The sequence below is a fragment of the Somniosus microcephalus genome, chromosome 5 (genome assembly GCF_052327205.1).
Source record: "Somniosus microcephalus isolate GS21.2 chromosome 5, FLI_Smic_1.0, whole genome shotgun sequence".
In the NCBI taxonomy this organism is placed as follows: domain Eukaryota; kingdom Metazoa; phylum Chordata; class Chondrichthyes; order Squaliformes; family Somniosidae; genus Somniosus; species Somniosus microcephalus.
The window spans coordinates 183,872,123-183,884,098 of NC_140991.1; the positions used below are offsets into that span (position 1 = coordinate 183,872,123).

The following is an 11,976-nucleotide window of genomic DNA, read 5'->3' on the forward strand; positions in this document are numbered from 1 at the left end:
ATGTCACAAAAATTATTTCCAAATGCATCTGATAATAAAAACATTAAATGTATAAAAATAATTTTAAGTGCTCCAATGATTTGGTGAGCTTATCCAGTCTGTAGGTGAGTTAGGTAGTTAGATTAGATTTATAGTATCAATCGAATCAATTCCCCCCCCCCCCCCCCCCTTTCCCAAGGGTATATTCTCAACAGACAGGAATGGTGGCATAGTGGTAATATTACTGGGCTAGTAATCCAGAGGCCAGGACTAATGATCCCACCATGGCAGCTGGGGAATTTAAATTCAATTAATTAAATAAATCTGGAATTTTAAAAAAAGCTAGTTATCAGTAACGGTAACCATGAAATTATCAGATTGTCATAAAAACCCATTTGGTTCACTAATGTCCTTTAGGGAAGGAAATCTGCCATTCTTACCTGGTCTGGTCGAAATGTGATTCCAGACCCATATGTGGTTGACTCTTAACTGCCTGAAATGGCCTAGCTCAGTTGTAACAAACTGCTACGAAACACAATAATAAGAATAAAACCGGACGGACCACCCGGCATCGACCTCGGCACTGGCTACAGACACAACAATGGCACACCCAGCCCAGTCGACTCCTCACCAACATCTGGGGACTTGTGCCAAAGTTGGGAGAGCTGTCCCACAGACTAGTCAAGCAACAGCCTGACTTAGTCATACTCACAGAATCATACCTTCCCAACTCCTCCATCACCATCCCTGGGTATGTCTTGTCCCACCAGCAGGATAGATCCACCAAGGGTGGCAGCACCATTGGAATAAGTGGCCCTGGGAGTCCTCAACATTGACTCCGGACCCCATGAAGTCTCATGGCTTCAGGTCAAGCACCTACCGCCCTCCATCAGCTGATGAATCAGTACTCCTCCATGTCCAACACCACTTGGAAGAAGCACTGCGAGTAGCAAGGGCACAGAATGTGGGGGATTTCAATGTCCATCACCAAGAGTGGCTCGGTAGCACCACTATTCACCGAGCTGGCCACGTCCTGAAGGATATAGCTGTCAGTCTAGGCCTGCGACAGGTGGTGAGAGAACCAACATGAGGAAAAACCTACTTGACCTCATCCTCACTAATCTACCTGCCGCAGATGCATCTGTCCATGACAGTATTGGTAGCAGTGACCACCGCACAGTCATTGTGGAGACAAAGTCCCATCTTCACACTGAGGACACCCTCCATTGTGTTGTGTGGCACTACCACCGTGCTAAATGGGAAAGATTCAGAACAACAGCTCAAAACTGGGCATCCATGAGGTGCTGTGGGCCATCAGCAACAACAGAATTGTATTCCACCATAATCTGTAACCTCATGGCCCAGCATATCCTTCACTCTACCATTACCATCAAGCCAGGGGACCAACCCTGGTTCAATAAGGAGTGTAGAAGAGCATGCCAGGAGCAGCACCAGGCGTATCTGAACCTGGGGAAGCTGCAACACAGGACTACATACATGCTAAAAAGCAGAAGCAGCATGCAGACAGGGCTAAGAGATCCCACAATCAACGGATCAGATCAAAGCTCTGCAGTCCTGCCATATCCAGTCATGATGGCTATGGGTCCCAACAACATCCCGGCTGTCGTGCTGAAGACTTGTGCTCCAGAACTAGCCGTGCCTCTAGCCAAGCTGTTCCAGTACAGTTACAACACTGGCATCTATCCGATAATGTGGAAAAGTGGCCAGGTATGTCCTGTCCACAAAAAGCAGGACAAATCCAATCCAGCTAATTACCGCCCCATCAGTCTACTCAATCATCAGCAAAGTGATGGAAGGTTTCATCAACAGTGCTGTCAAGCGCCACTTACTCACCAATAACCTGCTCATTGATGCCCAGTTTGGATTCCTCCAAGACCACTCGGCTCCAGACCTCATTACAGCCTTGGTCCAGACATGGACGAAAGAGCTGAATTCCAGAGGTGAGGTGAGAGTGACTACCCTTGACAACAAGGCAGCATTTGACCGAGTGGGCATCGTGGAGTCCTAGTAAAACTGAAGTCAATGGGAATTGGGGCGAAAACTCTCCACTGGCTGGAGTCATACCTAGCACAAAGGAGGATGGTTGTGGTGGTTGGAGGTCAATCATCACAGCCCCAGGACATCGCTGCAGGAGTTCCTCAGGGCAGTGTCCTAGGCCCAACCATCTTCAGCTGCTTCATCAATGACCTTTCCTCCAACATAAGGTCAGAAATGTGGATGTTCGCTGATGATTGCAGTGTTCAGTGCCATTCACAACTCCTCAGATAATGAAGCAGTCCATGTCCGCATGCAACAAGACCTGGACGACGTTCAGGCTTGGGCTGATAAGTGGCAGGTAACATTCGCGCCACACAAGTGCTAGGCAATGGCTATCTCCAACAAGCGAGAGTCTAACCACTGCCCCTTGACATTCAACAGCATTAGCATCGCTGAATCCCCCACCATCATCATCCTGGGGGTCACCATTGACCAGAAACTTAACTGGACCAGCCACATAAATACTGTGGCAACAAGAGCAGGTCAGAGGCCGGGTATTCTGCGGCGAGTGTCTCATCTGTGGTGAATGGAAGTAAACACCGTGCAGTCATCAGCGAACATCCCCACTTCTGACCTTATGTTGGAGGGAAGGTCATTGATGAAACAGCTGAAGATGGTTGGGCCTAGGACACTAACTTGAGGAACTCCTGCACCAATGTCCTGGTGCTGAGATGATTGGCCTCCAACAACCACAACCATCTTCTTTTGTGCTAGGTATAACGCCAGCCAGTAGAGTTTCCCCCTGATCATCATTGGCTTCAACTTTACTAGAGCTCCTTGGTGCCATATTTGGTGCTGCTTTGCTGTCGAGGGCAGTCACTCTCACCTCACCTCACCTCTGGAATTCAGCTCTTTTGTCCATGTTTGGACCAAGACTGTAATGAGGTCTGGAGCCGAGTGGTCCTGGCAGAATCCAAATTGAGCATCAGTGAACAGGTTGGTGGTCAGTAAGTGTTGCGTGATAGCACTGTCAATGACACTTTGCAGAACTTTTGCTGATGATTGAGTAGACTGATGGGGTGGATTGGATTTGTCCTGCGTTTTGTGGACAGGACATACCTGGGCAGTTTTGTTGGGTAGATGCCAGCATTGTAGCTGTACTGGAACAGCTTGGCTAGAGGCGCGGCTAGTTCTGGAGCACAGCCAGGATATTGTCGGGGCTCGAGCCTTTGCTGTATCCAGTGCGCTGAGTCGTTTCTTGATATCACGTGGAGTGAATCAAATTGGCTGAAGACTGGCATCTGTGATGGTGGGGACCTCGGGAGGAGGCCGAGATGGATCATCCACTCAGCACTTCTGGCTGAAGATGGTTGCGAATGCTTCAGCCTTGTCTTTAGCACTCGTGTGCTTGGCTCCGCCATTGTTGAGGACGGAGATATTCATGGAGTCGTCTCGGAGATATTCATGGCGTCGTCTCCTCCCGTTATTTAATGGTCCACCACCATTCACGACTGAATGTGGCAGGACTGCGGAGGTTTGATCTGATCCATTGATTGTGGGATCCCTTAGCTCTGTTTATAGCATGCTGCTTCTGCTGTTTAGCATGCATATAGTCCTGTGTTGCAGCTTCCCCAGGTTGGCAACTCGTGGTGACTGGATAACAATTCAAATGCCTGGTTAAAACTGCCTGGATAAAACTATTAATATCATCTCCTCATTAGAATTTGGAAGCAGATTTGATTTAACAAAATGGTGGGCCCCATGTTCTGTGCCTTGAATTATTGGACTTGTTACTAACTTACTTTTCTCTCCCAGTTCAAGAGCATGGTAATGCTCTTTCTCCTTCTTGTCGGCCTCATGCTGGGACTGTTTCTTCTTTTCATTGACCTTGAATTTACATTGTTCCCTCTCTTTCTACAATCTGCATTCCTCTTGTTCTTGATCTTCTTCCCATCTGCATTGGTCTTGTTGTCTAATAACTAGGGAGGTAGATAGGGCTTTAAATAAATAAGGGGGTCGGGGGAGGGTCCTGGTGGAGCGAAATCTAGAATGCTAAAGAGAAAAGACAAGGAAGCAGTACAGGAAAGTGACTGAGGTAAGGATTACCAGATTGTGTCAGGAAGGGACAGAGCGTACAAACAAAGGAGTGCACTAACAAATAGGGTCCAGGTAAGAAAAAATGGTAATAAGACAAATAGGGCCATAGTACAAAAAAAATTAAGATGTCTAAAAATGTTAAAAAGACAAATCTCAAAGCACTGTATCTGAATGCACGAAGCATTCGTAATAAGGTAGATGAATTAACAGCACAAATAGATGTAAACGGATATGATATAATTGCGATTGCGGAGACATGGCTGCAGGATGACCAAGGCTGGGAGCTGAATATCCAAGGATATTCGATATTTAGGAAGGACAGGTGAAAAGGAAAAGGAGGTGGGGTGGCCTTGTTAGTAAAGGATGAAATCGGAGCAATAGCGAGAAAGGATATTGGCTCAGAAAATCAAGATGTAGAATCAGTCTGGGTGGAGCTAAGAAGCACCAAGGGGCAGAAAACATTGGTGGGAGTTGTCTATAGGCCTCCAAACAGTAGTGGTAATGGAGGGGATGGCACCAAACAGGAAATTAAAGATGCATGTATCAAGGGTACTACAGTAATCATGGGTGACTTTAATCTACATATAGACTGGCCAAACCAAATTAGCAATAATACCGTGGAGGATGAATTCCTGGAGTGTGTACGAGATGGTTTTTAAAGCAGTACGTTGAGGAGCCAACTAGGGAACAGCCTACCCTAGATTGGGTGTTGTGCAATGAGAAGGGGTTAATTAATAATCTTGTTGTGCGGGGTCCTTTAGGGAAGAGTGACCATAACATGATAGAATTCTTCATTAAAATGGAAAGTGAAGAAGTCCAATCCGAAACTGGGTCCTAAATCTAAACAAAGGAAACTACGGTGGTATGAGGAGTGAGTTGGCTATGATAGATTGGGGAGCTTCATTAAAAGGCATGACGGTGGATAGGCAATGGCTAACATTTAAGCAATGAATGCATGAATTGCAACAGTTATACATTCCTTTCTGGCGCAAAAACACAAAAGGAAAAGCGGCCCATCATGGATAACAAAAGAAATTAAGGATAGTATTAGATCCAAAGAGGAGTCATATAAAGTTGCCAAAAAAAAGTAGCAAGCCTGAGGATTGGGAGCAGTTTAGAGTTCAGCAAAAAAGGACCAAGAGATTGATTAAGAGGGGAAAAGTAAACTTGCAAAGAACATAAAAGCGGATTGTAAAAGCTTCTACAAGTATGTTTAAAAAAAAAAAAGATTAGTGAAGACAAATGTAGATCCCTTACAGTCATAAACGGGAGAATTTATAACGGGGAACAAGGAAATGGCAGAGCAATTAAACAAATACTTTGGTTCTGTCTTACATGGAAGAGGACACAAATAACTTCCCAGAAATGCTAGGGAACCAAGGGTCTAGTGAGAAGGAGGAATTAAAAGAAATTGGTATTGTAAAAACCAGTGCTGGAAAAATTAATGGGACTGAAAGCTGATAAATCCCCAGGACCTGATAATCTGCATCCCAGAGTACTAAAAGAGATAGCCATGGGAATAGTGGATGCATTGGTTATCATATTCCAAAATTCTTTCGATTATGGAACAGTTCCTGCAGATTGGAGGGTGGCAAATGTAACCCCACTATTTAAAAAAGGAGCGAGGGAGAAAACAGGGAACTACAGACCGGTTATCCTAACATCAGTAGTAGGGAAAATGCTAGAGTCTATTATAAAGGATGTGATAACAGGACACTTAGAAAATATCAACGGGATTAGACAAGTCAACATGGATTTATGAAAGGGAAATCATGTTTGACAAACCTACTGGAGTTTTTTGAGGATGTAACTGGTAGAATAGATAAGGGACAAGGTGTATTTGGATTTTCAGAAGGCCTTTGAAAAAGTCCCACGAAGAGGTTAGTGTGCAAAATTAAAGCACATGGGATTGGAGGTAATATACTGGCATGGATTGAAAATTGGTTAACAGACAGGAAACAGAGAGTAGGAATAAATGGGTCTTTTTTTGGAGTGGCAGGCGGTGACTAGTGGGGTACCGCAGGGATCAGCGCTTGGGCCCCAGCTATTCACAAGATATATCAATGATTTGGATGAGGGAACCAAATGTAATATTTCCAAGTTTGCTGACAACACGAAACTAGGTGGGATTGTGAGTTGTGAGGAGGATGAAAAGAGGCCCCAAGGCGATTTAGACAAGTTGAGTGAGTGGGCAAATACATGGCAGATGCAGTATAACGTGGATAAATGTGAAACATAGAAACATAGAAGATAGGAGCAGGAGAAGGCCATTCGGCCCCTCAAGCCTGCTCCGCCATTCAATGAGATCATGGCTGACCATCCAATTTCAGTACCCTGTCCCTGCCTTCTCCCCATATCCCTTGATCCCTTTAGCCTTAAGAAATATATCCAACTCCTTCTTGAATATATTTAATGAATTGGCCTCTACTGCCTTCTGTGGTAGAGAATGCCACAGGTTCACCACTCTCTCGGTGAATAAATTCCTCCTCATCTCTGTCCTAAATGGCTTACTCCTTATCCTTAGACTGTGACCCCTGGTTCTGGACTCCCCGGCCATCGGGAATATCCTGCCTGCATCAAGTCTGTCCAGTCCTGTTAGAATTTTATAAGTTTCAATGAGATCCCCTCTCATTCTTCTAAACTCCAGCGAGTATAAGCCCAATCGACCCAATCTCTCCTCATACGTCATTCCTGCCATCCCAGGTATCAGTCTGGTGAATCTTCGCTGCACTCCCTCCATGGCAAGAACATCCTTCCTCAGATAAGGTGACCAAAACTGCACACAATACTCAAGGTGTGGTCTCACCAAGGTCCTGTACAACTGCAGCAAGACATCCTTGTTCTTGTACTCGAACCCTCTCGCTATGAAGGCCAACATACTATTTGCCTTCTTAACCGTCTGCTGCACCTGCATGCTTACTTTCAGCGATTGGTGCACAAGGACACCCAGGTCTCATTGCACTTCCCCTTCTCCCAATCTATTGCTGTTCAGATAATAATCTGCCTTCCTGTTTTTGCCACCAAAGTGGATAACCTTGCATTTATCCACATTATACTGCATCTGCCATGTTTCTGCCCAATCACCCAACCTGTCCAGATCATACTGGAGTTTCTCGGCATCCTCCTCACAGCACACGCGCCCACCCAGCTTTGTGTCGTCTGCAAACTTGGAGATATTACATCTAGTTCCTTCGTCTAGATCATTTATATATATATATTGTGAATAGCTGGGGTCCTAGCACCGATCCCTGCGGTACCCCACTAGTCACTGCCTGCCACTCAGAAAAAGAGCCGTTTATTCCAACTCTTTGCTTCCTGTCTGCCAACCAGTTCTTTATCCAAGTCAGTACCTTGCCCCCAATCCCATGTGCCTTAACTTTACACGCTAATCTCTTATGCGGGACTTTATCGAAAGCCTTCTGAAAGTCCAAATACACCACAGCCACTGGTTCTCCCTTATCTATTCTACCAGTTACATCCTCAAAAAATTCCAGTAGATTAGTCAAGCACAATTTACCTTTTGTAAATCCATGTTGACTTTGTCCAATCCTGTCACTGTTTTCCAAGTGCTCTGCTATTACATCTTTTATAATGGACTCTACCATTTTCCCCACTACCGATGTCAGGCTTACCGGTCTATAATTCCCCGTTTTCTCTCTACCACCTTTTTTGAATAGTGGGGTAACATTAGCTACCCTCCAATCCATGGGAACTGTTCCAGAATCTATCGAATTTTGGAAGATGACCAAAGTTATCCACTTCGGTAGGAAAAACAGAAAGGTAGAGTATTATTTAAATGGTGATAGACTGGGAAATGCTGATGTACAAAGGGACCTGGGTGTCCTTGTACACCAGTCACTGAAAGCAAACATGCAGGTGCAGCAAGCAGTTAGGAAGGCAAATGGTATGTTGACCTTCATTGCAAGAGGATTTGAGTACAGAAGCAAGAATGTCTTACTACAGTTGTACAGGGCCCTTGTGAGACCACACCTGGAGTACTATGTGCAGTTTTGGTCTCCTTACCTAAGAAAGGATATACTTGCCATAGAGGGAGTGCAGCGAAGGTTCACTAGACTGATTCCTGGGATGGCAGGATTATCGTATGAGGAGAGATTGGGTCGACTAGGCCTGTATTCACTAGAGTTTAGAAGAATAAGAGGGGATCTCATTGAAATGTATAAAATTCTGACGGCTAGACAGACTGGATGCAGGGAGGATGTTTCCCCTGGCTTGGGAGTCTAGAACAAGGGGTCACAGTCTCAGGATACGAGGTAGGACATTTAGGACTGAGATGAGAAATTTCTTCACTCAGAGGGTGGTGAACCTGTGGAATTCTCTACCACAGAAGGTTGTGGAGGCCAAGTCACTGAATATATTTAACAAGGAGATAGATTTCTAGACACAAAAGGCATCAAGGGGTATGGGGAGAGAGCAGGAATATGGTATAGAGTTAAGAGGATCAGTCTTGATCATATTGAATGGTGGAGCAGGCTCGAAGGGCCGAATGGCCTACTCCTGATCCTATTTGTCTATGTTTCTATGTCCTATTTCTTCCTGTCTACGTTACTGAAGGTCGAATTGAAATTCACTTTTTTTTAGCTGAACCCTGTTCCTTCACTTTCTATTTGGCCACTAACCTTGCTAATTCAAGTTTAAGTTCTTTTGATTTAGACATTTAAAAAATCTCACTATTGCTATTCAGTTCACATTTATGGGCGGGGACGGGGGGGGAAGCACAGTGCAGCCAGTGTCGGAGCAGTGAATGACTGACCGCAACTTCAGGATTTCCACGTTGGGATATGCATGCACTACATCCTGAAGTTGCGGTCAGTTTCAAAGGGTTAATAACAGCGAACGCTGTTAGTTCGCCGTTATTACCCACCGTAAATTCCAGCCCTTTAAATCACCTTCATTGTCAGTGTAAATCAGTATCCCAGGTAGATACTATGAATTGTTACAAGTTTGAAGTCCACTTTCGCAGAGAATAGAGAAACACACATGAAGGCATTTGTAAAATACATATTTAGATATTGGGCAATATGGGCACATTGCTGAACATGCTCCAAAACATTTACAAGAATGGGTAGCACTTTTGTACCCAAGACAAGAGTCAAATTAAAAAACTGAAAGAAAGACCCAAAATTGTAACACATGCCACCTTCATAGCTCTGGTTCTTGATGTTCACTTTACTGCACTTGGTGAATGAGAGTGCTCAGAATCTGTTATTGTAAACTTAATGGCTTTCCTGCAGGATTTCTGCCGTCAAAGAGAAATATGGCCACCAATGAATGCGCTTGTAGTTAAAAAGGCGAAACCCTCCCAGTCATGTGTTGAAGTCTGCCAAAGAGAACAGCTAATATGTGAGCCTGCTTTCTTCTACCATCTCAACAAAGAGGCAGAGCTCAAGAGGTAAGAGTTCTGCTCTAGCTTTCACATTATCACCACAGCCCCTTAGTTAGAGATGCATTTTTACTTTCAGATCTTATTTGGAGAACACAATAATTTTTGTGCAGATAGTTGTACAAGTGACTTAATAGAAAGCAACTTTTGTTGAGCTACCTTATCACAAGTTAAATTCTTCATAAGGCAGATAAGTAAATGTGATTAATCTGCAATACCATGCATTAACAAATTAAAGGGATTTAAGTACTGTAACAGGGAAAATCTTTTTGTTGAGACCTGTTTTCACAAATAGGCTGATAGTGATGTCATGAAGCAGTAGTTGTCTGCACTACAGACTGTTATTGAGCATGTGGAAACTATTGGCATCTGCAGTGAAAAACTCAATTGCACAGGCCATAGGCACAGTTGGATCATCTCTCATAAATGTTCCCACTCGTGCTATACAAGCTTTTGGGTTCAAACTCTAAGATACAATCATTTCTGGCTTCATTCACTTGAATAATGGTTACAAGCGACCTTGAGAGATGGATTCTGAGACCTTGTAGGTGCTCATTACTTAGACAGATTGGTCAAACTCAAGAGGAAATGACCTTCAGCAGTGACATCTGCGGAGTAGCACAGCAGTAGCCAATTGGTACTCATATCAGCTTCAAATACATGACTTCACACAGCCCTGTACACATTATAGTAGGCACTGCCTCTGAAAGCAATGAGCTCATAGCGACTCCAGTAAAAGAGTGATTGATGCAGGTACAGTACATTCATGTTTGATGCAGATAACAGGCCTTCTGTAAGCCATGCAGCCTGGTAGCTGGCTATGCAATTATCCACTAATACTATTCCTGCAACTAGTAGTAGGGCACATACATAAATAGCAAGGGAAACATTATAAAAATGCCAAACACACCAACAAACACATTAAACTCCTGCACGCCAAAATGTAATAGGGATTTCTGTAGATAGGCTTGCAGGATTTTCCGAGAGAGACTTCATTTAATATTTGGTCTGGCGCTGGGAGTTTGCCAACAGCTGAGGACAGGAAATAGTGTGTAACTGCAGTTCTTGAAGACTGCACTCGGACATGATCCACCACTGGGAGTCAACCGGGTACTGCACTCGGACATGATACCCCACTGGGAGTCAACCCGGTACTGCACTCGGACATGATACCCCACTGGGAGTCAACCCGGTACTGCATAGTGGTTAGCACTGTTGCCTCACAGCGCCAGGGACCCGGGTTCGAATCCGGCCTCGGGTGACTGTCTGTGTGGAGTTTGCACATTCTCCCCGTGTTTGCGTGGGTTTCCTCCGGGTGCTCCGGTTTCCTCCCACAGTCCAAAGATGTGCGGGTTAGGATGATTGGCTATGATAAATTGACCCTTAGTGTTAGGGGGATTAAATGCATGGGGTTACGGGGATAGGGTGGGATATGTGTTGGTGTAAGGGTTACGGGGATCGGGTGGGATATGTGTCGGTGCAGGCTCGATGGGCCGAAATGGCCTCTATCTGCACTGTGGGGTTTCTGTGATTCTGTGATACCCCACTGGGAGTCAACCCGGTACTGCACTCGGACATGATACCCCACTGGGAGTCAACCCGGTACTGCACTCGGACATGATACCCCACTGGGAGTCAACCCGGTACTGCACTCGGACATGATATCCCACTGGGAGTCAACCCGGTACTGCACTCGGACATGATACCCCACTGGGAGTTAACCCGGTACTGCACTCGGACATGATACCCCACTGGGAGTCAACCCGGTACTGCACTCGGACATGATACCCCACTGGGAGTTAACCCGGTACTGCACTCGGACATGATACCCCACTGGGAGTCAACCCGGTACTGCACTCGGACATGATACCCCACTGGGAGTCAACCCGGTATTGCCTTGGACATGATACCCCCCTGGGAGTCAACCCGGTACTGCACTCGGACATGATACCCCACTGGGAGTCAACCCGGTACTACACTCAGTCATGATACCCCACTGGGAGTCAACCCGGTACTGCCTCGGACATGATACCCCACTGGGAGTCAACCCAGTACTGCACTCGGTCATGGTACCCCACTGGGAGTCAACCCAGTACTGCACTCGGACATGATACCCCACTGGGAGTCAACCCGGTACTTAGAGAGCAGAACTCTCGTCTCTGCTTTCCGAAGTTGCCTGTGGTGGGGCTCGAACCCATAACCTTCCAACTCAGAGGCAGGAATGCTATCACAATATCTCTATTGAAGCAAATCTTTGTTCTTTAGCAGAAGTGACTGGAGCTGTAAGTTTCCTTCTAGTTTATGCTCTCATCATCTATCAATGGAGCTGAATTTTTTTTTTAATGAAATGCCATAAAATAATCACATGCTACCTATTTAAGAGAACAGTTTCAGCTACTGTGTTTAGAAAAAAAGAGAAGAAACTAATCAACCAATCAAAGTAGCTGTACTAGGTATGTGTATAAGGCTAACATTTGGCCACGATTGGAAGATTGAACAGC

At 45.2% G+C, this 11,976-nt stretch overlaps 1 protein-coding gene across 2 annotated transcripts in view; it reads left to right on the forward strand.

The window, feature by feature from the left end:
- The window catches only part of ccdc126 (coiled-coil domain containing 126), a 145,134-nt gene that overhangs the window by 116,847 nt on the left and 16,311 nt on the right, over positions 1-11,976 (forward strand). For both annotated transcript variants that reach the window (XM_085988478.1, XM_085988473.1), the window contains one exon: positions 9,327-9,484. In XM_085988478.1, coding sequence (XP_085844604.1) covers positions 9,327-9,484 — 158 coding nt within the window. The remainder of the gene's footprint in view (positions 1-9,326; positions 9,485-11,976) is intronic.